General features: G+C 50.3%; 1 protein-coding gene and 12 non-coding genes across 13 annotated transcripts; all 13 read right to left on the minus strand.

The window, feature by feature from the left end:
* Positions 1-11,292: 11,292 nt before the first annotated feature.
* Positions 11,293-11,365, minus strand: TRNAR-ACG (transfer RNA arginine (anticodon ACG)). Its single transcript has one exon. It is a non-coding gene; the product is annotated as a tRNA-Arg (tRNA).
* Positions 11,366-11,402: 37 nt separating this feature from the next.
* LOC149332611 (uncharacterized) lies at positions 11,403-12,462 on the minus strand. The gene has a single exon (XM_089555827.1). The coding sequence runs from the start codon at positions 12,460-12,462 to the stop codon at positions 11,455-11,457; it is 1,008 nt and encodes a 335-aa protein (XP_089411953.1). The 3' UTR covers positions 11,403-11,454.
* Positions 12,463-12,675: 213 nt separating this feature from the next.
* Positions 12,676-12,748, minus strand: TRNAR-ACG (transfer RNA arginine (anticodon ACG)). Its single transcript has one exon. It is a non-coding gene; the product is annotated as a tRNA-Arg (tRNA).
* Positions 12,749-12,829: 81 nt separating this feature from the next.
* Positions 12,830-12,902, minus strand: TRNAR-ACG (transfer RNA arginine (anticodon ACG)). The gene has a single exon. It is a non-coding gene; the product is annotated as a tRNA-Arg (tRNA).
* Positions 12,903-12,983: 81 nt separating this feature from the next.
* On the minus strand, positions 12,984-13,056 carry TRNAR-ACG (transfer RNA arginine (anticodon ACG)). Its single transcript has one exon. It is a non-coding gene; the product is annotated as a tRNA-Arg (tRNA).
* Positions 13,057-13,140: 84 nt separating this feature from the next.
* TRNAR-ACG (transfer RNA arginine (anticodon ACG)) lies at positions 13,141-13,213 on the minus strand. The gene has a single exon. It is a non-coding gene; the product is annotated as a tRNA-Arg (tRNA).
* An 81-nt stretch (positions 13,214-13,294) lies between these two features.
* On the minus strand, positions 13,295-13,367 carry TRNAR-ACG (transfer RNA arginine (anticodon ACG)). The gene has a single exon. It is a non-coding gene; the product is annotated as a tRNA-Arg (tRNA).
* Positions 13,368-18,541: 5,174 nt separating this feature from the next.
* TRNAR-ACG (transfer RNA arginine (anticodon ACG)) lies at positions 18,542-18,614 on the minus strand. Its single transcript has one exon. It is a non-coding gene; the product is annotated as a tRNA-Arg (tRNA).
* Positions 18,615-18,698: 84 nt separating this feature from the next.
* Positions 18,699-18,771, minus strand: TRNAR-ACG (transfer RNA arginine (anticodon ACG)). Its single transcript has one exon. It is a non-coding gene; the product is annotated as a tRNA-Arg (tRNA).
* An 81-nt stretch (positions 18,772-18,852) lies between these two features.
* On the minus strand, positions 18,853-18,925 carry TRNAR-ACG (transfer RNA arginine (anticodon ACG)). The gene has a single exon. It is a non-coding gene; the product is annotated as a tRNA-Arg (tRNA).
* Positions 18,926-23,905: 4,980 nt separating this feature from the next.
* On the minus strand, positions 23,906-23,978 carry TRNAR-ACG (transfer RNA arginine (anticodon ACG)). Its single transcript has one exon. It is a non-coding gene; the product is annotated as a tRNA-Arg (tRNA).
* Positions 23,979-24,062: 84 nt separating this feature from the next.
* On the minus strand, positions 24,063-24,135 carry TRNAR-ACG (transfer RNA arginine (anticodon ACG)). Its single transcript has one exon. It is a non-coding gene; the product is annotated as a tRNA-Arg (tRNA).
* Positions 24,136-24,216: 81 nt separating this feature from the next.
* On the minus strand, positions 24,217-24,289 carry TRNAR-ACG (transfer RNA arginine (anticodon ACG)). Its single transcript has one exon. It is a non-coding gene; the product is annotated as a tRNA-Arg (tRNA).
* Between the last annotated feature and the right edge of the window lie 934 nt (positions 24,290-25,223).

A 25,223-nucleotide genomic window follows, 5' to 3' on the forward strand; every position in this document is an offset into this window, starting at 1 on the left:
CACACCCCGCCTTGCGCCCTTGGATGCTGACAAACAACGCTCGGCGTGCTTCGCCTTCGGTACCGTTTTTTTCTCCTACAAAGCAAGCATTTATGCATTGGAAACGTAACGCTACCGTAGATGACGTCATCACGTTCCCCATAATTGGCGCTGTGCGCTGCGGAGAAGCTTTTAATCGGCGAATGCGTCACTACTTCAAATGACAGCCCGAAAGAATTTTTCATGTTTTGCATTCAAGTTTCATTCATCCGATCGTTTTAAGCTCCTCGACGACGAGATTCGAACCCACTGCCTTCCACGTAAGAGGCGGCTGCCCTCTACAGCTGTCAACCTTTCACTTATTCTCGGAAATATCACCGATCCTCGCGGCATCCCGCCAAAACAAGATTTGCTTCGGGTATAGCGCATATATCTGAGAAGTCCACCAGCTATATAAGATAGACAACTTTCCTGATGCATACATCACGCAGCTTTCTCAAAACAAGACCAAGATGCTAGTTCGTTAATGCACGTACAGTCCTTCTGAAAAATATAGAGCGGTTTGCTTCTAAGTCGTATAGCGGGCATCTCCAGCACATTTAACAGTCCTAAGCTTGGAAGGGTTGAGGACTTAAGTTCCTTCGGCCTTCATGAGATTAGGGTCCCTGAGTATGCGAGAGGTGCCGCGCTGAAGGGCTCAGAAGCAGACCCCTTGGTCTGTGTACTTTTGACAAGGACTGTACGCGGCCGTTCCGCCTGAGAGAGAGAGAGAGAGAGACTATTTAATGAAATACAGAGAATTTAACCGGCGTTCAAAAATCGCTGGCATGCTACTCTGCGTAAGGAGGGGAATTTGGGAGATAAAGACAGAAGGAGAGCGGTGTGGAAGAGGTAATAAAAAAACGAAGATAAAATGCGTTCCGCCTGTTTCGTTTTTGTGAGCCCGGCATGCTGGCATCCGCGATGATTTCACCGTGTGTCGTCTTTACATCAATTATGATGTCATGTTCGACACTCCTAAGTGTGTCAGATGCAACAGTTTTAAACGCCCTCTCCCCACACGTTCAGCCCCATTAGTCATGCGACAGAGAATCATCTGCGGAAAGCTGCACTGCAGTTTGGGAAAGCCGGCTTACAGAGACCTTTGACACCGTGTACTATAGGCAGCCACGCTTTAGCGTCCCAGTTTGGTAACAGTTTAAATTTATATATTTAATTCTCCTTGCCTTGATTCTATTTCACATTACTAATATGGTTATTTGAACAAACTAGCGCTTCAGACCTACCGTTCACTCTAGTTCATCGCTGCAACTGCTAGAGTTACGTCAACTACACATCAACTTGGCCTGGACGCAGCACCACTGGTAGTATCCCTTTTGGGCACCTCTTTCAACTCACTGTTGCTGGTTTGCCTCTCGTTCGCCTTCACAAGTGAACTTATCCTGCACACTAGCAACCGATCTAGACAGCCGCACAAATACGCAATGCCACGCAGTTTGAGAAAAACAAAGAGACGACCTGACTTGTTCCGGGCGACGTGACTGCGAACAGACATACCATCGGAAAGGTGAACGCACTCTCTTGAACCCTGGTTCGCGTTTGCAACACATGACTACGACAGTTCCTCCCACACCCTATTTCGCGAGTTTCCGGAGCATACACTGCGCAGACGCTTGACCTGACTGCAGAAAACACTCTGCTGCGCGTACTGCCACACGGGACACGTACAACACACCTGCCAGCTCTGGACGGCCTGACAGATACGCATGGTCGGTCTGTCAGTGCGTGGTGAGTCTGGGCATCCCTCCTCCAATACAAAGCCTCCTCCGCAGCGAGCGCTAAAGTGTATTTACGGACACCCGTAAAGTGTGCGTCATTGCGTTGTTGCCTCCTCAAACGAGCACCGGCGCCCTTAAAATAAAATTGAGGTCACGTGCCGTTCCGGATGTATAGCTTCGACGCGACGCGCCCTCCTCGAACGTGTCTCTCAACGGCTTTCGCTGCCGCGTCCCGGAATCGGCTGAACTCGTGCACCAACGCCCCTTTGCTTTCTTCCGAGGCCTGGCAAACGTGCTTCGGTCCACGGTCATGCCTGAGGGACCCGCCCCCTCAAGTTCGCCGCGATGACGCAAGGGGCGCAACGAGAGCGCATACGCGTGGTTCGTGCTAAGACGCGGCCGACCGACAAACGCTTTGAAAGATAGAATGCTGAGACGGGGACGGGACGGCAGGCAGCTCGGTCAGGGGTCGGTTGTTTATTTACAATCGAAGAGCGAAGAAGAGAACGAAGCCTGGGAAAGGAAAGAAGGAAGGGAGACAGAAAATAAAGGCAGCGCTAAATAAACTGCGAAGCGCGAAGCTCTGACGCTTCGCACTGCCGCGTCTCTTCGGCGGTTGAAGGCGGCCGGACCTCGCTGCCCATTTCTATCGCACTTTTAACGCCACTGCGTTAAGTGTACCGTTCAGCTGAGAACTCAGCGTCGTAGTTGGCTTGTCAAGAAAATTCGGATTGGTCGAGAGGGTTGTGACGTCACACGTCAAGCTGCGGAATTGAGAAGTGATCGAAACAATAACTTAACTTGTGATTACAAGCAGAGTGCTTACCACACTCACAAAGCTCAAGTTTGCTTGGCAGTTTAGGTATCGTAAACATAACGATATATAATCTTTTAAATTCTGAACCAAATGTGATGTTAGGAGTCCATGATTGCTTTGACAGGTTTAATAAGATTCCTCAGACGTGACACATACTGTTATCTCTGAGATCTGGCAATCCGAACCACTTTTGCCTTTCGAGTGGTTGAATGACCTTTAAGACTGAGCTCCATGTACGCGAAAAAGTAAGCGACGCGACGAGGCGGCGCGGCGATGACGGCTGGCTGTCGCTCCTTCGCCCACCGGCCAAGCTCCATGCATAGCGACAACGCGAATGCGAAACGGAGACGACGATCAGTGTTGCTGGCATAATACACCGCAAAGCTGTTTGCGTTTATAACAAGAGTCACATTATTTGCAAGGATTACAATTTTGGGCAGAAAAATGTCAAATAAAACGTGTTTACAGCTTTGTAATTGTATGTCATTGCATGTCATTTTATCTTATTGTCACGGGCGCCGCCATGTTGCCTGAACGTGGGGCGCACACCTGTTTGAACCTCGCGCGCTTTCTGACCTCAAACGACGCATACTCGCTAAGCCTAGCAGCACAGTAAACACAAGCAATCTGAAAATCTGGGGCGTTTTATCGCTAAAGTTTTGTGGTTGAGGAAAGTTCAGACAAAGCGAAAGCTTCGTGCGCATTTAGTTTGCCGTGAACGTGGGGCACAGCGTAGCGACAACGATGAATCGGTGGCGAAGCAAGATTCCCGGCCAGAGCCAGCGCCATCTTTGCCAGAGCCGGCAGGAGGCTCGGTAGTGACGTACGCTGCCAGATTAGCTGCTATTGGCTAATCGCGTTGGCAACTTCCGGGCGACGAGCGAAATTTTCTGTGAGTGCAGATCCGAGCGACACGACAAGCGACACGGGTATTTCGCTTCGCGCGACGGTGTCGCTCGTCGCTTGCCGCTGTCGCGTTCGCGTTCGCGTGAGTTTTCGCGTACATGGAGTTCAGCCTTTAAGCTGCTGGAACGAGCGAACTTGTCGAACAGGGGGGGGGGGGGGGGGGGGGTACAGTAAAACAGAGATGCAGTGAAGGGCACAGGTGTTGCATGAAAGTACGAGAGTCGACAGCTGATTCTCTGGGCAGCTCGTAGCCTGGTTGTCCACGTTTGTAAGCACTGACGACTCTGTCCTCACTCACTGCGGACGGTTCGACATTTTCGGCCCACTAGTCGCTTATGCAGCCTCAAAGCAAAGGTCTCCAGAAACGCTTGAGCTACAACTGAAGCACAATGGTATATCAGCTAATCGCTGGTGGCTCGAGACCACACTTAAGGAGGCGAAAGTCGTACTCGCGTGCTCTGTGACATGCTAAGTCAAATTAGGTGGGCGTTGGCAGACATGGCGTGCGCCTAAATTATTTTTCAAGCTTCCTGGTCACTTTTGTAACCGAGAGTGGCATCGGGGACAAAAATCTCCAGGGCGCGCAAAAAGCAAACTATAGCCACACATGTGCCACTTCTTCCCAACTACCACTTCATTTAACTGCCAAGAACACGTAAGCCCAACTTTAACCTCCAGAAGTGTGACTTCATGCCACCAGCTAATAAGAGAGCCATTCGCTTCAGTTGCGCCGCTCGCTCATGCGCGAGTCTTTTGTGCCGCATAACACATACATTAGTTGGTTCACCGGTCCTATCCTCGCCGCTGGCCTGTGGCTTCTGCGTACGTCGGGATACGGCGAAGTTAACATCCCGAGCCATCTTCTCCGTATGTTCCATGTAGAATACCACATTAATTTCACGGAAACTGTCCCATGCCACGGAAACGTACTGCGAGGTCCCAGCCTAAAGGCTCCCTTCCCGCTGCTCGAATATAAACACAAACCGAATACGGAAGCATTCGGTGCATGGTGTTAATCGCCCTCTAGTGCGACAGTTATGCCCAGCGGCGAGCTTTGGTTCATTTCGACAGATTTGAAAATAAACATCAATGAAACAGGCACGTTTGCCTCACGGAGAAGGAGGAAGCCTACAAAGGCATAGAGAAAGGAATTTCGTATAAAGCGGACACTCGGCAAAAACTGGGCGCAGGAAATGCGTCGAGGCTTAGTTCATCCGCCCTCTGTTTAGTGGCGCCGCCAGCGTAGGCGCACTTCTCGGCAGTGATGCCAACCCTAGGGTCTTATTCATATATCTATGGTTCTTCGTAGTCGTCTAGAAGTCTAGCGTCTTTTTACAGAAATCTACAGATTTTTTTCTTTTCTGTAACTTTGTGCCACTGTGCAACCTAATGAAAGATGCAGAATGCAAAATCACGTGTGTCCAAGAAAAAAAAAAGGAAGAAATCGCTCAGTGCTGACCTCCGCGTTCCTTTTTCGAAGCAACTCAGGGGACTGGGAGAGGTTACTTCCGATATATGCATTAGCTTATCGTCACTGCCACCACGGCTGCTAAGGCGCCGAAGGAAATGCGAGATATTGTACCCTTTGCTACTCAAATCTAGTACAGCGCCCATTGCATACTTTCTCCCTGTCAATACTTCCTTGCGTGCTGCAGGCATCACCAAGCAAGTGGCAACTCCTGCAACAACAGATTCATTAGGAAGATCCCCACTAAAAGAATAGCTATCGGCGAGTAAGAGAGTACCTTGCTTTAATTCTCCACTGCAAAGTGCATGACACAGGTTACAAAGGAGTGCAATTTGAGATTTATCGCAATTTCGGAAGTATTATGCCGCGAGAAAAGCTTTGTGAATCTGGGTCCCGCCACAAGCTGACATATACATATTCACGCCTCCAGTAAGTGTAAAAATACGTCAAAGAAGCATAAATTCGCCAAGCTGCCTCTCTCGGGGAGCACAATCTGGTGTTTCATGATATGTGGAACTTAGTTAACGTTGCTGGATCCATTACTAATTAAGTTTTCAAAGTTGGGGATTTTATTTACAATCCAAGGATCTTTAGGTGGCCATTCTAGGGATTTCACGTCTAATTAAGCTGGCATCACTGGCGACGGGGCAGACGAGAGCAGAACGAAGTTCGGAGACGGTCGTCCGCGCGAGCGAGCTTGCGGAGTCTTTCGTTAGTGCGCGCAGGCTGCGTGTTTCAGTGCGAAAAGCACTACTTCACTAGCAAAGCTGAAAAACCCGAGGTATGTGTGAAGCCTCAACCTTTGACAGAGCCCCAGGGGCGGAGGCCTTGCACAGCAGCTCCGACCACGCGCGGAAACGGCTGCCCTGTCCCCCCTCCCCCTCCCCACTCTTCGCATGCGGTTGCCTTTGGGGTGGTGCTTCAAGTGCTTTCGGACGAACTACTCAGTTTAACTACGTCAAAACCCTACCAAGTTTTTGTGTCTGTGTTGGTCTTCGACGCGGAACTCCTACGCTTTCTGGCAAGGGCAAGGTGAGAAATGCTTTTTCTGACCAACTACTATGCATTTAAAGCAGTTTAGGTTGACCACGCCGTCCGGTGTCATGAATTGCGCAGTTCGTGATGGGACGTGCACGCTTTGTGGACTGCCGGCTGCTGCGGCGCGGTTCGTGGCACTCCTGCGGTTTCTGACGGTGGCAAAGTGAGATATGTTTTTGTTTTTGCCAAACTGCGTTGCATTTCAAGCATTTCAGCTAAGCACGCCGGCCTAGCCGGCCGGAGCCACGAACTGCGCAGTTATCTAGGGCCCGCCGGCAGCTGTGACGAAGCGGTTTCGCACTGACCCTTAAACGGGGACGTGACGTTTTTTGTGGCTAGGTAAAAAAAAATTGTCAAACTATACCCCGCATTGCCAGCAATTTAGACGCGGCAAGCCGGCCCTGCAGGTCGGTGTCAGAAACTGCGCAGTTAGCGAAGGCGCGACATGGCGCCGCGCCTGCTGTTTAAACGCGGGTAGTTTTGCTTTGACCCTTACGGGGATGTGCTGGTGTTTATGGCTCCTATAATGAGTAAATTGTTTCAGTTTATTTGACGGTGGGGCAAAATATGCTCAACTTGAAGAAAAAAAATGGCAGTGGTTTAGCTCTGGTTAAACCTGGAGGACTGCGAAAAAAACGAGGAGAGAGAGAGAGAGGCGATGGAGAGCGCGCGGCAGCGGCGGCGCGCTAGCTGTGCGCCGTGTGACGTCACTGCTCCTCGCGCATGCGCAGTATGGCCTTTCGTCAGCTCCGCGAAATGGCTCGGCGACACGCGTAGTGTTGCTTTCGCCACAAAAAATGAACCACCGTGTCGAGGGCAAGCGTTCTGTGACAGCTCGGAGTTCGCTTTTCAAGATGGCCGATTCAAAATAGTCCCCCGCTTTTGAAGATGGCCCCTGCCGATTCTCACTCGGAGGGAGAGAAGCGAGTCTCGAACTCGACTCGCCCGTGTGAACACTTCAAGTCACTCGGCGCCCGTCGCGAGTCGGCGAGAGCGAGTCGCATCGCATTCTCGACTCGTCAGTAGCAGCGTTTGCACGAATAGGACAGAAGTCGACTCCAGTCCTCTTTTTGAGGAAAAGAGCAGGTTTTGAAAAGAAAAGGCGTGACTCGTCCTCTACTCCCTTCCTTGACGTTGCACTTTCCCTCAAAAAATGAGCTGGAGTAGACATCTGTCGCATTGGTATAACCACGGCTGATGTGAACCCGCCTTAAATCTCCCCTCCAATTTTGTCGAACAAAAACGCGTTGTTGGCTATCCATCTAGCTTTTAGGGGGCAGAGAATAGCGTCGGGCAATGGAGGAATGCTCGGAAATCATAGGGATATCGGAGTGCCCGCCCTCTATGAGTGGCCTCGTAAGGCATCCAGCATGTCTTAGCTTGAAACAAGCTGAGGGTGCGCTGGCACAAGTTTGGCGCCCCTATCCCGGCCCTTCACTGAGCACTGCATTCGCCGTGTAAACGCATGTGTGCGTGCGTGTGTGCCTGTCGTGGTCGTACAAAGGAAGAGAAGTAAAGTGCGCGGGCGTGTCTACTGGCACCAATATTGTTCCTATCACTGCATAGCGCGTATAAGAAAGAGTTTAAATAATCAAGAGGTGAGGGAAAGAGAACAGGAACGCACTGCAACTTTCTTCACAGAAGCGAAGACGTTGGATGTGGCTAAAGCAAGATAACCCACTGCCCCCCCCCTCCCCCTGTTGGCCCCGTATTGGGGTCATCAGAAAGCTAGCTCACTCGAGACTCATCCGGCGAGGCAGGCTGTGCACCTTCAGTTTTGTCTTTAGCTTCAGAAGCACGGTCCTTATCGCTGGCTGCTTTGAATTGACACCATGAACGCTCCACGTCCACCGATGGCTTCTATGAACGTCGCGCACACCGCGAAAGCCGTCCCGAAGTCTTTGTCGGAATTATTCCAACGCAGTCGTATGCTCACCTGTTGGTCTTGGGAGTGCATGATGCATCGGCGCCGCTCCGCTTGCAGCTTTCTGAACAGCAGCCGCTTCTTCGCTTCACCCTTGCCATGAGCCATTTTCCCGGTGTAGCTATTCCGACACGCCCCCAACACTGCCACGTCGTGGATCGTACCAGTCTGAACGTGAACGTCGCGGAAATAATCGACCCGTTAGAGCCTCATTCATATATCGCTGCGCTCAGAAATATCGTGTTTAGAACGACGCGTCCGGTGGCCAGTTTCGGCCCATCAGACGGCTCACCGTGAGTGATACGGTATGCTCGTTATCGTTTATTCCATCTGCAATGTTTCCATGGTCAGAAAAGGCCACCAACGCCTGCTCCGCTCGAGTTGATCTGGCAGCCGCGCTCAACGCCGGCCAAGATTTGTAGCAATGTTCTGATTCCCACCCATCCATCCCTTTTGTTTTTCTTTATTGCCTGTTTTGACACGTAATAAATCAAAATAAAACTAAACAGTGCGTAAAACACGCTGAAAAGTATTTAATTAAGGGCTGAAAAAATATAGCCCTGCTTGAGCTGGCAAGCAGGAGATATTTTATTCCTTAACTGCGTGAGTGGTTTGATTCTATGTAGCCGCTGGGTTACATGAGCCTCTGCACCGCAACCAATCGGCACTTCCCGACATGAGGAAATACTTCTGGGCCGGCCGGGCATCAGTGTCTACTTGGGCCGCCGCGGTGGCTCATTGGTTATGGCGCTCGGCTGCTGACCCGAAAGGCGCGGGTTCGATCCTGGCCGCGGCGGTCGAATTTCGATGGAGGCGAAATTCTAGAGGCCCGTGTACTGTGCGATGTCAGTGCACGTTGAAGGACCCCAGGTGGTCGAAATTTCCGGAGCCCATCACTACGGCGTCCTTCATGGCCTGAGTCTGTTTGGGACATTAAACCACGGTAAACCTAAACTAGGTGTGGCGTAATGCAAGTCATGCACACGCGCCTAACCGGACAGAAGCCGCCCCCATTTCTGTTATCTAACCGCTTGGCTATATAACCGCTCGCCTTCTTGAATAAAGTGTCATTCATGCACCATGCTTCGTCGTGTCCACACTAGGGCGTAGAATCAAGACGTGAAGCGTCGCGCTGAGCTCCCGGCCCGTCTCATTCTTCCATCAACTTTCGTCGTGCTCTCTTTAAAGCCGCTACACTTGACTCTGTTTCTTCTTCCTCGCCAGTCTCCTGACACTGCATCTGTAGCTACTTTCAACGGGAATGTGCGGGAGCCATTTTTTTAATGGCGGGGTTAATTTTCATAAATGTTAATAAACGTGGTTGAACGCCGTTGTCGACGTCGGATAGGATAGAATAGGATAAACTTTATTCGCTCTATTTTACAAGTTATTACGGTCGACAGAGGTCGGCGCCCCTATTCCAGGGCACCGCTGAGCTTGGCTGTTCGCTGGGCATGGATGACCAGTTCTCTCTGGAGAACCGGGTTGCCGCTGGAGAGCAAACTCTCCCCCTGTTCCGCACTCGGATTTTGTATTCTATGGAAAGCCTCGTTTCTTTTGCATTCCAACGTGATATGACATCGGAACCATCTGCTGCAGGGACATGGACTTGTGGGGGCCCTCCACCGACTGTACGCTTGCCCGCCAATAAGTTTCTTCGGGGCCTGAGAGTCGAGCGCCGGGCTTGGGCCGTTTTCGCTGCTGGTTCCTCGACATTGGAGGCTGCCGCCTTGTCCCTTCGTTGCCGGTATGGGCATGCGGACGCTTGGCTACCCTTCTCCTTTCTTTCTGTCACAACCCTCTGTCTTCCCCCTCCCCGACCTCTTAATTTCCACTGGCTGCAGCTAAGGTGCTTCAACCTTCGTTAGCAGAGGCCGCGGACAGCAAAATCTTTTCCTTCCGTTTTTACACGACAGCGTATATCGGACGAAAAGCTGTCGGTTCGTTAAGATTCAGCGTTTCGTGCAGCATAAATTGACAAGTTAAGTTGGAACCTAGCTCACGGCACGGGTTCGAACTGGCGACCTATAATCGGAAGCTGCCTAAAAAAAAATGCATCACGTGCGGTTCGGTTGTCCACCAAGACAAGCGAGACTGTTACTGCGTCATTTCTTTTCCTCAAAAAATAAAAAACAATTTTAGATTTGTCCGACGGGCAAGGCGTCACGCCGAAGGAAAAATGGTGTTCCGTGGACTCCCTGGCAGCGCTGCAAGACGCTGTTGCGTTCCACTCTTAGAGGCAAAGCTTAAGCGTCCTCCAGAATTTTTTTTTGTTTTGAATTAACCACTCATAAAAAATTATATGTCCCCTCTTCTGTCGCAGGAGAGAGTACCATTCCGTAGCCGCTGCGTAGGTAGAGTCGAAAGCTTTACGAAATAGAGCACGCAAGCGCGTGGCAGACTGACTCACACGCAAGCGCGTGGCAGACTGCCTCTAACCCAATCTGTCGCGATACCCGGCAGCCCCTCTCAGAAATAAATTGGAAACAGAGGTGCGGGTTAGACGCCAAAACCACCCCCACCATCTTCTCAAAAGCGACCGCAGCGCTAGGGTTCGAGGCTATCTGCCACGCGCTCCCGTGTTCCCCTTCATAAAACGTTGGACTGTACAGACACACTCCCTGTAGGCATGGCCGCAACGCCTGCATTTCGGGCACCGGGGTACAGCCTTTGTCAAAAATTTAGAGCCCAGGGGGTTTGCTTCTAAGCACTATTGTGGCGCTCTTGTAGCACTAATGGAAGTCCTACGCGTCGGAGGGAGCAGGACCAAAAATCTTCTTACCTTCAGAAGATTTGGGACGCTGAGGGCGCATTACGAGCAAAGCAATATGGCCCAGAAGCAAACCCCCTGACAAAGGCTGTACCTTGCACTCGCGTGGGGTGTGACCCGTGCCGCAGCAGCGTAAGCACTGCATTGGCTGTTCTGTTGAGGCAGGCCGCAAATCTACATCAAAGGCTTCATTTTGAACGCCACGCTGGTAATTGTAGAACCCTTTTCGGGAGCGACTCGAGCACGCCCACGGTCATCTTTCCGAAATCCGAGTGGATGGCGCGTTAGACCATTCCATGCAGCATCCAGTGCAGAAGTAGCTTTACCTGCTACCCCTCCGAATCTCACCAACACGGAATGAAGCCAAGCACTCCAAGGAGGAGGAAGAGGGTAGGGGCGTCAATATAGTGTTGCATGAGTACAGAATATTTTCTGTGTCTGCCCTCATCCTCCGACATGCGGGACCGTGCGCTCATGATTCTGCGACCGTCCCGCTCACTGATCGGAAGTAGAATGTTATGCCACAGGGCAGGCACGAATGCAGTGTTCTTGAAGAACACACTCAAGCGTTCCTTCGAGTGTCCCCAAGGCAAAAGCAAAAAGGAGGAGGAGCGAGCCTGCCAGGATTCGAACCTGGAATCTTCTGATCCGTAGTCAGACGCGTTATCCGTTGCGCCACAGGCCCTTTTTTTTTCTTTATTGCCGTCTGTGACATGATAACAAAAATGTACAAATGATAAAAACATCAGCCTAATTCGGCTGACGTATCAGGGCTTAAAATCTTCTCAATGCGACCAGTTCATCAAATACAGTAATCCATTCAGGTGGGTCAGCTTGTGCTCGGTACATTTCTCTCAAGCTCGCAACACTTTCAATAAAGTTTTCGCGCACCGAGCGAACGTTAACATCCGCGTGTCGCACTTGCATCCGTGTCCTCCAGAGGCTGTGGAGGCCCAGAAGCATGATTAAATCATACGGTACTCCTGCTTCATTCTGAATTGGCAGGAATCTGATGCCGTAGGGGTCCAGGGGAAAATCTTTTTTGACTGTTCGTTGTAGCACATCCCAATAGAAAACGGGGTCCCAACAGTCCAGAAATACATGTTCTACTGTCTCAGGTTTTTTGCATAAGAGACAGTTTGTGGTCCATGGGACAAAAATCCCCTTTTCGTGCAGCCACGTTTTAACAGGAAGTGTATTCGAGTGCAATTTAAAGAAAAAAGATTTCGTAGATGGGTTCACAGGCATATTTTTAACTCTCTTTAATACATCGTGCCCTGGGCCTCCATGATAAGGTAACCGGTAGATTGGGGTCGGTAACATGGTGTCCACCAGATCCTTATACAGCTTTTGCTTTGACACTTTAGATAAGTACTCAAGGGAAAATCGCACATGGAGCAGCCTAAAAGAGAGTACAACTTCTCGCATGTACCCATTGACAGTGCCACACATATTCGCACAAGATGAGACGACAAATTCAGGAAGAAGTCTCTGCAACCGCACTTGGATAACAGTCATAAGAAAATTATCCCTTTGATTTCGGAGAAAGAAAAAACGCGAAACAACTTGACGCAGAAATAAATGCACAAGGCCGAGGCCTCCTTTTTTCACTGAAAGAAACAAATTGGTACGGCTGGTTCTCTCCCAGTTTGACGACCAAATAAAAACAGCAAACACTCGATGCATCTTTTGAATACTGGCCCGAGATGCGCACAGCACATTCATCAAATACCATATTTTGGATACAAGGAAAAGATTGCAGACGGAGGCTCGCGCAAACATTGATAACTGCCTCCCTTTCCAGCCATCTGCTTTCTCCCTCGCCCTTGACGTATCTTCATTCCAGTGTTCACTTGCATCGCGATAATGCACTAAGGGGACGCCGAGATATTGCGTCGGCAAAGACACAGGCCCGGGTCGTCTGCAGTGTTCTTGAAGAACACACTCAAGCGTTCCTTCGAGTGTCCCCAAGGCAAAAGCAAAAAGGAGGAGGAGCGAGCCTGCCAGGATTCGAACCTGGAATCTTCTGATCCGTAGTCAGACGCGTTATCCGTTGCGCCACAGGCCCGGGACGAGGGCGGTGTTCTTGAAGAACACACTCAAGCGTTCCTTCGAGGGTCCCCAAGGCAAAAGCAAAAAGGAGGAGGAGCGAGCCTGCCAGGATTCGAACCTGGAATCTTCTGATCCGTAGTCAGACGCGTTATCCGTTGCGCCACAGGCCCGGAACAAGGGCAGTGTTCTTGAAGAACACACTCAAGCGTTCCTTCGAGGGTCCCCAAGGCAAAAGCAAAAAGGAGGAGGAGCGAGCCTGCCAGGATTCGAACCTGGAATCTTCTGATCCGTAGTCAGACGCGTTATCCGTTGCGCCACAGGCCCGGAACGAGGGCAGTGTTCTTGAAGAACACACTCAAGCGTTCCTTCGAGGGTCCCCAAGGCAAAAGCAAAAAGGAGGAGGAGGAGCGAGCCTGCCAGGATTCGAACCTGGAATCTTCTGATCCGTAGTCAGACGCGTTATCCGTTGCGCCACAGGCCCGGAACGAGGGCAGTGTTCTTGAAGAACACACTCAAGATTTCCTTCGAGGGTCCCCAAGGCCAAAGCAAAAAGGAGGAGGAGCGAGCCTGCCAGGATTCGAACCTGGAATCTTCTGATCCGTAGTCAGACGCGTTATCCGTTGCGCCACAGGCCCGGAACGAATGCAGTGTTCTTGAAGAACACACTCAAGCGTTCCTTCGAGGGTCCCCAAGGCAAAAGCAAAAAGGAGGAGGAGCGAGCCTGCAAGGATTCGAACCTGGAATCTTCTGATCCGTAGTCAGACGCGTTATCCGTTGCGCCACAGGCCTTTTTTTTTTTTTTTTTTTTTTTTTTCTTTATTGCCGACCAGACAGGAAAATCAAACAAAAACACATTAAAAGGTGCTATCTGAACAAAGACAGCACTCATGGATTAAAACCATTTCAGGGCAACAAGTTCATTCAGTAGAGCATACCATTCGGGTTTGTTGGCATGTTCCTTATACACATCTCTCAGGTAAGCAATACTCTCAACAAAATACTCTCTAGCAGGTCGTACATTTTCATCTGCGTGATGGACACCCATTCGTGTCTTCCATACACCATGCAGTACTAACAACATGAACAAATCGTACGGTGCACCGTCCTTGTTGTCAACTGGCAAAAAACGGATGCCATACGGCGTTATTGGAAGGTCTTTCTTTAACGTCCTTTGCAGGATGTCCCACAGAAAGACCGCATCCCAACAGTCCAAGAACATATGGTCTGCAGTTTCAGGCTTGCGGCATATTATGCAGTTTGTGGACCATGGGACATATATACCCTTCTCCTCCAACCATGGTTTAACGGGCAGTGTACCACTGTGTAAGTGGAAAAAGAAGGTTTTCGCCGATGGTCGCACGGCCATCCTCTTCACCCTTTTAAGAACGTCACCACCCTGACCCTGGCCATTCCGTATGCGGTAAATTGGAACTGGTAACATCAAATCTGAAAGGTCCATATAAAGGCGCCTGCGGTTTACGCCACTGAGGTACTGCATCGAGAAACGCGCTTTCAGTATTTGAAAAGCCCCCACGACTTCACGCAAATACCCCTGCACACCACGACGATTAAATCCGCTCGCACTCACCAGAAATTCAGGTAAAAAATTTTGCAGCCGCACTTGCATCACTGTCCTCAAAAAGGGATCATTTTGGTCACGCAGGTACATGAATCTCGAGACAACTTGCCTTAGGAATAAATGCACAAGGCCCAATCCACCATTCGGCACTGAGCGAAACAAGTTTGTGCGGCTCGTGCGCTCCCAGGTTGATCCCCACACAAACACCGCTAACACTCTGTGCAGCTTCTGAACACACATTCTTGTCATAAACATCGCCTGCAGCACGTACCATACTTTCGCGACAATGAAAAGGTTACACACTGTTGCGCGAGCAAAGATGGAAAAATCCCTGCCACCCCATTTTGTTGTTTTCAAGCGGACATGCTCGGTTTCTTCTTGCCAATACTGTGTCGTATCCTTGTAATGCTGAATTGGCACGCCTAGGTATTTTGTAGGCGTGTCTGACCACTGAACATTTTCAAATAAGGAAGGTGTGTCTTCCCAAACCCCCTGCCAGAAACCCAGGCATTTGTTCCAGTTTATGACACTTCCGGTACATCGGCAGTATGATGTGGCATCGTTCAGGGCCTCTTTGACACTTTCTTTGTCTTCGCAAATAATAGCAATATCATCAGCGTATGCTAGCACCTTCACTTCTGCTGACATTAACTGGAAGCCTCTAACCCTTTCATTGTACAGTACTTTCAAGCAAAACGGCTCCAGATAGATGGCAAATAGCAAGGGGGATAAGGGGCACCCTTGCCTCACAGATGACTGGATTTCGATACTGTCAGTAAGTTCTTTGTTGACTACAATATTCGCGAAGCACCCCTTATATGCCATTCTGACACCATCCGAAATCACCGAGCCCAAGTTTACATAATCCAATATGCTGAAAAGTGTGTCATGATGGACGCGATCGAAAGCTTTTTCCAGATCAACCTGTAACACTGCTGCCCGTCTTGAGAAAACGTCGCAACACTCTAAAATGCTCCTCATAATATGAATGTTAGTAGTTATTGTCCTTCCTTTGATTCCACAAGTCTGATGGGGTCCCACTATATCTTTGATGACAGTTTGCAATCTCCTGGCTAGCACCTTCATATAGATTTTATAATCCACATTCGTTAACGTTATAGGTCTGAAAGACGAAACCGACTGCTGCTTCTCGCGATCATTACTCTTTGGAATTAGGACTATGTGCGCTCGTCGGAAAGACGGTGGCAGCTCTTTCTTTTCGTACGCCTCCATTAAAACGGCGTGAAGCGCCTCTGCCACTTCTTGTCGGAACCGCTTATAGAAAGCCGCACTCAAACCGTCCGGACCAGGCGTCTTGCCCGGACTAAGCTCATCTATGGCTTTTTCAATTTCTTGGACCCTAATTGGCACCTCTAGAATTGATTTTCTTTCATCACCAAGTTTTGGCATGAGTGACAAAAACGAGCTTTCAAAACCCTCTGCCACTTTTTTGCTGCACCCAAGTAATTCTCCGTAGTGTTCAACGAACGCCCTTTTAATCATTTCCTTGTCTCGGGTGAGGGCATTTTCGAATCTTATCTCTTGGATATCATTTTTCGCTGCGTAGCTCTTTTCGTCCGCTAGTGCCCGCTTCGTTGGCATTTCACTAACCCAAAGCTTTTCTGCCCGTGCCCGTATAACTGCTCCCTTGTATTTATCATTGTCTAGCACTTCCAGCTGCCTCCGAACTTCTCTGATTTCTTTACTGCGCAGTCCCGGCTGCGCACATTCTTGACTGAGTAAGAAATCGAGCTGGCATTGTAATTGCTTCTCTGCCTGTTTCATTTTGTGTTGCTTCGCAGTACTGTATTCGATTGCGCTTATCTTGACGCTTTCTTTGAAACACTCCCACGCGTAAACAAAACTATTAGCCCCACTTGTCAGTACTTCTCTTATGCTATCTTGTGTCTTACTAACGAAGGTCTCGTCTTCGAGAAGTTTGGTATTCATCTTCCAAAGATGCCAATTAAAGCGCGAATTCCTTTGTTTTGCACCTAGTGTAAACATAACCAGACTATGGTCACTGAATGATACATGTTTCACCATGTAATGGGTACACATTGGCACAAGGGCGACAGATATGTAAGCCCTATCAAGTCTAGCATGGGAATCGCGCTGGAAATGAGTGTACTTTGGCAGACTAGAATTTGACAGCAGCAAACCTACATCTTCTAACTTTTGCTCTGTGACCATCGTGTTTAAGTAAAAAGCGCTGTAGTCGCGCACAGGTTGTCTCCTTGCCCTATCTTCAGGCATGCAAACACAATTAAAGTCCCCAAGTAAAACACAATTTTGATCGGTACTGACATGGGGAACAAGTTCCTCAAAGAACACTCTACGCTCTTGTTGCTTGTTCGGGGCATATATACAGATTACTCGCCATTTCATTTGAGCAAAGAAAAAATCGCAAACTACAAGACGACCACTTGCGTCTACTTTTACACACTCTACAACAATGCCAATGCTGTTTCGCATCAACAGCAAAACACCCCCAGAAGTTCCAACGGCATGGCTCACACAGATATCATATCTGGATCGAAAAGTTAACAACATGCGGTCAGTTTGCTCTTCAGATTCTACTTTTGTCTCTTGGATAGCTGCAATGTCGATGTCATTTTCTAGAAGAAGACGGTTAAGTTGATACTGCCGCCGCTTTGCGGCTAGCCCTCTCACGTTAAGCGTGGCTATACGTAATGCTGCATCTTTTTTCCCCTCCATCTTTTCTTTTCAAAGCAAATTGTACCGCCCATTGTTTACTTTGGGAACAAGGAGGCTACGCACAGAAACGTCGCTGGACTCACAACAGTCTATGGTTGCGCTGGCTAGGCAACTTGCGAAGCGACGCTGCCGGTTGTCCGTCGATGCTCCCGTTGCACGCGAGGGCTCCCAGGTGCACGCGGCCGACCGAAAACTACGGAGGCGGCTTGGCCGCCTCTCGCGGGTCGGGCGGAACTTTAGGCCGCGGCTTGAAAGACGGACGCCTCACTCCAGGAGCTTTCGTCGGTGGTTCCTCAGCGCCTTCATCGGGAGCATGCGGTGTATCGGAATTCTTTTCTCGTGGTCGCTTTCCAGCCTGACTGCTACTTGCAGCCATAGAGACCACCATTTCCTCCTGCTGACCTTCAGCGTTCGCAGAAGCCTCGTTAGATAGGGCCGAGGCGTCTTCCAACACAGCAGCCTTCTCTTCAGGCAATCCGTCTTGCGGCAGACTGGATGCGGACTTGAGCCGCCCGCTCCGCTCTTCGACACTGGTTGAAACGGGCACCAATGTCTCCAAAGCGTTGTCTCCCTTTCCCATCGCAGCTTCTTCGGCGTCAAGCTCGTCCATCATCAGCTCGGACGCTTTTTCGTTAGAAGGGCGCCCGGTCACGCTGGCATACGTTCGCGCACACTCACTCTCCTCATGCCCGAAACGACGGCACGCACCACACCGCGGAATTTTGCATTCCCGCCGAACATGACCCTTGCCACGGCAGCGCAAGCAGAGGGGGGCCCTGCCCGGTACCACAACGAGGGCCAATTCACCAGCGATGCTCAACTGATGCGGCAGGTCGTCCAGCTTGACTCCCGCTTTCAGGGAGAGAGACACCAGGCGCGTTGTCGACCCTTTGCCGGTGACGCCTTGTACGCGCCAGCGCTCAGCCTTGACCTCCGTTACCTTTCCGTACGACACAAAGGCCGCTCGCACGTCTTCGTCTGGCACTCCGGGAAGCAGCCAGTGAATCTTCATTCGAACATCTTGGTTTGCTGGATCAATTATCAAACACCGACGTTCTTTCACCTGAATTTCCCCAGCGGCGAGCATCCTCTTGACAGCGTGAGCATTGTCGAAAGTCACCGCCCACACGTGACTCATCCGATACGCCCCCAAGGCAGTCACGTCAGGGAGCAACTCGAGATGAGCCAATGCATCGCGGAAATCCTCGACGCGATACGGTCGTGCACGAATGTCAGCATGAAGAAAAACTGTATTAAAAACAATACGACCTGTAGGCAAACTCGGTAGGATGACCTCGTACTCGTTTTCAGCTTCAAAAAACCTGTTTCCGCGGCCAGACATGGCCGCTGTAGCCGCTCCTACGGAGCCCTGCATCCTGCGTCCGTTCACGAGCGTGGCCGGAAGCAGAATCGTTGCGCCACAGGCCCGGGTCGAGCACATCGTTCTTCAAGACCACACTCAAATGTCCTTTCGATGCTCCTCAAAGCAAAAGCAAAAAGGAGGAGGAGGAGCGAGCCTGCCAGGATTCGAACCTGGAATCTTCTGATCCGTAGTCAGACGCGTTATCCGTTGCGCCACAGGCCCGGAACGAGGGCAGTGTTCTTGAAGAACACACTCAAGCGTTCCTTCGAGGGTCCCCAAGGCAAAAGCAAAAAGGAGGAGGAGGAGCGAGCCTGCCAGGATTCGAACCTGGAATCTTCTGATCCGTAGTCAGACGCGTTATCCGTTGCGCCACAGGCCCGGAACGAGGGCAGTGTTCTTGAAGAACACACTCAAGCGTTCCTTCGAGGGTCCCCAAGGCAAAAGCAAAAAGGAGGAGGAGCGAGCCTGCCAGGATTCGAACCTGGAATCTTCTGATCCGTAGTCAGACGCGTTATCCGTTGCGCCACAAGCCCGTTTTTTTTTTCTTTATTTCCTGGCTTTGGAAAACACTTCACAAAAAAAAAGGAACAGACAAATCACAAAAGCAATAGTACAGGACAATGAACACATTGAAAGACATACTCAGCCAGCGTCAGGCTGGCTTCGTCACATTAAAACTCCCGCAAAGACAACAAAGGCTCTACCCTTGAGAGCCAGTCGGGAGGTTCCGCAACCGCTTTTTGTATAGCGACAAACCAGTCCATACACTCTCGGAAATAAATTCGGGCAGGGCGCGCTTCCCTGTCACAGTGATAGCCTGCCATTCTGGAGCGCCATATACAGTGGAGACCCAGGAGCATAATTAAATCAAATGGAACCCCGTCGTCATTATCAATGCTTAAATATCGAATGCCATGCGAATCTAGGGGGAAATCTTTCTTCATAGTCCGTTGCAAAACATCCCAAAAATAAACCCCTTCCCAACAATGTAAAAAAACATGGTCTATTGTTTCCGGCTGCTTACAGATTAAACAATGCGAACCCCAAGGTAAAAATAAATCCTTTCCCTCGAAAAATTTCTTTACTGACAACGTTCCGGTGTGTAATTTAAAGAAAAAGGTCTTAGCGCCTGGTGGCACCTGCATTTTCTTTACTCTCTTTAAGACGTCCGAGCCTGGGCCTCCACTGTATAAGGCTCTATACAAAGGTTGTGGCAAAACAGTGTCACATAAATCTTGGTACAGCTTTTTCCGTTTTACACAACACAGATATTCATTAGAAAAACGCACTGAAAGAAATCTAACACTTGCGACGACCTCTCTGTAATAGCCGAATATACCACACGTAACTTCTTCGGTGGAGACAACAAACTCCGGCAGTAGGCGCCGCAGCCTAACTTGGCAGACAGTGCGCAAGAAAGGGTCGGAAACGTCGCGAAAAAACAAAAACCGATTGACCACTTGCCGCAAAAAGAGGTGTCCAAGTCCCAAGCCACCGTCTTTCACCCGACGGAATAAGTTTGTTCTGCTGCAGCGTTCCCATTCTGCAGCCCAAACAAAGACGGCGAAAATCCTGTGGAGCTTCTGTACGTTTACACGCGAACAATGCAAAACTTGCATAACAAACCAAAGTTTACTAATAAAAAAAAGGTTACATACAGTAGCCCTGGCGAAAATCGATAAGTTGGCACCTTTCCACTTCTCCGCTTTCTCCCTTAGCGCTTTCGTCTGCTCTTGCCAATATTGCTCGCTTTGGCGGTAACCATCAAGCTCGACACCTAAGTACTTGGTTGGGGTTTTCGCCCACGTCACATTTGCAAAGTGGTCAGGCTGCGATGGCCAACGTCCATGCCAGAACCCAAGGCACTTGGCCCAGTTCACCCCGCTTCCGGTAACCTGAGAGAACTCACGGACACATTTGACCGCCTCGGTTATACTCTCATGGTCAACCGTACAAAGTGCAACATCGTCCGCGTACGCCAGCAGCTTCACCTCGGCTGCTTGTAACTTAAACCCTTTTACGTTATCATTGTTCAATATTTTAATACACAAAGTCTCAATATATATACAAAACAAAAGAGGGCTGAGAGGGCAGCCCTGTCGCACCGAACGCTGCACGCTAATGGGGTCCCCCAGACTCTTATTTACGATCAATCTCGTCGTGCAGTTTCGGTACGCCAGGGCCACGCCCTTGCGGATAACTGACCCTACATTCGCATGGTCCAAAACAGAAAACAAAATTTCGTGATCGACGCAGTCAAAAGCTTTCTCGAGGTCGACTTGGAGAATGGCCACCCGACCATTCGAGTCATCACAACACTCAAGAACACTTCGCAACTTGTGAATATTGGACATTATTGACCTCCCTTTTATCCCACACGTCTGGTGTGGCCCAACTATATCCTTAATCACCGTCTGCAATCTCCGAGCCAAAACCTTCATAAAAATTTTATATTCAACGTTTGTAAGTGCTATGGGTCTGTAAGCTGTAACCAGTCGTAATTTATCTATTTGATCCGTTTTAGGAATAAGCACCGTGTGGGATGACCCATATGACGGAGGGAGTGCATTTACTGTGTAGGCAGCGTTAAAGATAACGTTCAGGATAGGGGCAATTTCGTGCTTGAAATCTTTGTAAAAACGCGCGCTGAGCCCATCTGGTCCCGGCGATTTACCGGGGTTTAAACTGGCGATTGCATGCTCCACTTCTGTTTCAGTGATAGCCACTTCTAATCTCTCTTTTACGTCATCACCAAGACGCGGCATCGCCGCCAGAAACTGATCTTTAAATGTGATAGTGTCTACCGTGTGGGATGCGAAGAGCGCTTGGTAATGCTCGTTGAAAGCTGCTTTTATGTGGTCGTTGTCCGCCGACAAGACACCGCCCCATTCTATTTTGTCGATGTGGTTCCTTTCAGCGTTTGCTTTTTCCAACCCCAGCGCTCGTTTTGATGGCGCCTCCCCTGCAGCTATGTCTTCTGCCCTTGCCCTCACTAACGCTCCCCGATACCGTTCTTCTTCCATCAATTCTAGTTTTTGCTTTGTTTTCCTTACATCTTCAGTCCATTTCCCCGGCGCTAGAGATTCCTGTTGAAGCAGCCCATGGAGCAGCTTCTTTAACTCTGTCTCTTTCTGTTTTTCTTGAAACCGTATACAGGAAGCCCTCTCTATTGCTTTAATTTTTATAGTTTCTTTACACAGCTCCCACTGTTGCCATATGTGCATATTTTTACCGGGGCCTATTTTTGCAATTTCATCTTTTACTATGCTGGTATACAGTTCGTCCTGCAAGAGTTTATTATTTAATTTCCACATTTCCCACGAAAAAGAATTCCCTCTCTTTACCATCCCAAAACAACATTTAACTAAACAATGGTCTGAAAAAGATACTGGCACAACATCGTAACTATGACATTCAGGTAAGACATCGACGGATGCATAAATGCGGTCCAGCCGTGCATGGCTTGAACCCTGGAAGTGTGTGAGCTTTACTGCACGCGTTCCCTCAAGACACTCTGCTACATCTTCCATGTTCCAGTTCTCAACCATTCGCGATAACACTTGTGTGCTTGCATCTCTAAACGGTCGAGGGCTTGTCTTATCTCGCGCACTAAGAACACAGTTAAAATCGCCTAGGACGATCAGCTGTCTGTCACAACGAAGGCGTTCTTCGATGCTGTAAAAAAACTGCGCCCTTTCTTCTGCTTCATTTGGCGCGTACACACAAATAATCCGCCACTCGACGTTATTCAATCGAAAGTCAAGGAAGACACACCGGCCCGACACACAAGAGAAATGAGCTTGCACTTCTAGCCCCGGCAACTTCTTTAGAAAGAGAACACAACCAGCCGATGTGCCTACAGCGTGGCTAACGACAGCAAAAAACGAGGACGTGAAACGTTGCACCATTCTCCCGGTCTCTTCTTCGCCGTCGACTTTCGTCTCCTGCACGGCCAGTACATCTATGCCGTGCTCCGTTAAAAGCCGAAAAAGCTGGCCTTGCTTTCTTTTTCCTGCCAGACCTCTAACATTTAGGGAGGCGACTTTCAGCGGAGATGCAGGAGCCATTTTTACATAAGAAGAAGAGACCGAAAGCATGGTGCTTACCTCTCGCGTCCAGCACATGGCTAGACGCCACCGCCGCCATCGCCGCCGGCGTCATCCTGAGCGTGCACCTGGCCCAGCTCGGGAGGCGCCTTGTCGCCGGCGCGCTTCTCGCTCGCAAGGTTAGGGCGCGGCCGAAAACTGGCCCGCCTTGCTTGAGGCGTCTTTGCTGGTGGTTCCTCTACGCTGGGCGCCGCCTCCTTGTTGCCGTCGGGGCTGGTGTCTCCATGGGGACGCTTCCCAGGCGTAGCCACAGTGGTCGCACGGCCACCGGTGTTCTGCCGATGACCCTCGGTAGGCTCCTTCGCTACAAAGTCCATGGGCACTGGTAGGCTTTTTGCATCCCCCGAAGTCGCCTCCTTTGACTGAGGCGAGTCTCCCGTTGGTGGCTGGAGTCCTGGTCCACTGGCAAGGGGGGCGTCGCCGCTTGAAGTCGCCGACGTGTCCAGCGACACAGGGAGGTTGCCCAACTCGTCGGTACCCCTCGCTGCGTCCTCAGCCTCCGCGACATCCATCAGCTCCGCGCTGTCTCCTTTACCTCCGAGCCCGGTCGCAGACGCGTAGGTGCGGACGCAGTCCTCGTCCGCGTGTCCGTAGCGCCTGCACTTGGAGCACCTGGGAACCTTGCAGTCGCGACGAACGTGACCCGCGCCGTGGCAACGCAGGCACTGCATCGGCCGCCCGGGCACCACCACGAGAGCTAACTCGCCGGCGACTCGAACCTGGTGGGGCAGGTCGTCCACCTTCATACCTGGCTTCAACTTGAGCAGCACTGTTCTCGTGGTGGATCCCTTCTCTTTCATTCCTTGAACGCGCCAACGCTCCCGCGTCACCTCGGTCACGTTTCCGAACGCCGCGAAAGCAGTCCGGATGTCGTCATCGGCGACGCCGTGCAGCATCCAATGCAGGCGCAGCTTTACCTGCTGATCCTCCGGGTCGAAAACAATGCACCGGCGTCCCTTTACCTCAAGCTCCTTCAAGGCGGCTAATTTCTTCGCGGCTTCTGGGCTGCTGAAGGTTACCGCCCACACGTGGTTTACCTGGTACGCCCCCAACGCCACGACGTCGGGGAGCGCACCAGTGTTGGCGAGGGCGTCCCTGAAGTCTTCGACCCTGTAAGGTCTCACACGCACATCTCCGTGCAAAAAAACTGTGTTTAGAACAACACGTCCGGTGGGCAGGGTCGGCAAAAAGATCTCATACTCCTTGTCTTCGGCGCTGAACCTGTTTCCGCGGCCATCGATGGCCGCCGTCGCCGCTCCGTGGGAGCTCATGATCCTGCGTCCGTACACGCCAGTGGCCGGAAGTAGAATGCGCCACAGGCCCGGAACGAGGGCAGTGTTCTTGAAGAACACACTCAAGCGTTCCTTCGAGGGTCCCCAAGGCAAAAGCAAAAAGGAGGAGGAGGAGCGAGCCTGCCAGGATTCGAACCTGGAATCTTCTGATCCGTAGTCAGACGCGTTATCCGTTGCGCCACAGGCCCGGAACGAGGGCAGTGTTCTTGAAGAACACACTCAAGCGTTCCTTCGAGGGTCCCCAAGGCAAAAGCAAAAAGGAGGAGGAGGAGCGAGCCTGCCAGGATTCGAACCTGGAATCTTCTGATCCGTAGTCAGACGCGTTATCCGTTGCGCCACAGGCCCGGAACGAGGGCAGTGTTCTTGAAGAACACACTCAAGCGTTCCTTCGAGGGTCCCCAAGGCAAAAGCAAAAACGAGGAGGAGCGAGCCTGCCAGGATTCGAACCTGGAATCTTCTGATCCGTAGTCAGACGCGTTATCCGTTGCGCCACAGGCCCGGAACGAGGGCAGTGTTCTTGAAGAACACACTCAAGCGTTCCTTCGAGTGTCCCCAAGGCAAAAGCAAAAAGGAGGAGGAGGAGCGAGCCTGCCAGGATTCGAACCTGGAATCTTCTGATCCGTAGTCAGACGCGTTATCCGTTGCGCCACATTTTTTTTTTTTCTTTATTTCCTGGCTTTGGAAGACAACACTTCACGAAAAAAAAAAAAAAAGGAACAGACAAATCACAAAAGCAATAGTACAGGACACTGAACACATTGAAAGACATACTCAGCCAGCGTCAGGCTGGCTTCGTCACATTAAAACTCCCGCAAAGACAACAAAGGCTCTACCCTTGAGAGCCAGTCGGGAGGTTCCGCAGCCGCTTTTTGTATAGCGACAAACCAGTCCATAGACTCTCGGAAATAAATTCGGGCAGGGCGCGCTTCCCTGTCACAGTGATAGCCTGCCATTCTGGAGCGCCATATACAGTGGAGACCCAGGAGCATAATTAAATCAAATGGAACCCCGTCGTCATTATCAATGCTTAAATATCGAATGCCATGCGAATCTAGGGGGAAATCTTTCTTCATTGTCCGTTGCAAAACATCCCAAAAATAAACCCCTTCCCAACAATGTAAAAAAACATGGTCTATTGTTTCCGGCTGCTTACAGATTAAACAATGCGAACCCCAAGGTAAAAATAAATCCTTTCCCTCGAAAAATTTCTTTACTGACAACGTTCCGGTGTGTAATTTAAAGAAAAAGGTCTTAGCGCCTGGTGGCACCTGCATTTTCTTTACTCTCTTTAAGACGTCTGAGCCTGGGCCTCCACTGTATAAGGCTCTATACAAAGGTTGTGGCAAAACAGTGTCACATAAATCGTGGTACAGCTTTTTCCGTTTTACACAACACAGATATTTATTAGAAAAACGCACTGAAAGAAATCTAAC

This window comes from Amblyomma mixtum, chromosome 8 (assembly GCF_055824585.1).
Source record: "Amblyomma mixtum isolate Tamu chromosome 8, ASM5582458v1, whole genome shotgun sequence".
Lineage (NCBI taxonomy): Eukaryota > Metazoa > Arthropoda > Arachnida > Ixodida > Ixodidae > Amblyomma > Amblyomma mixtum.

Bases quoted from the DNA above. Each gene is read 5' to 3' on its own strand.
- LOC149332611 (XM_089555827.1), bottom strand. From the start codon at position 12,462: ATGTTTGCGCGAGCCTCCGTCTGCAATCTTTTCCTTGTATCCAAAATA.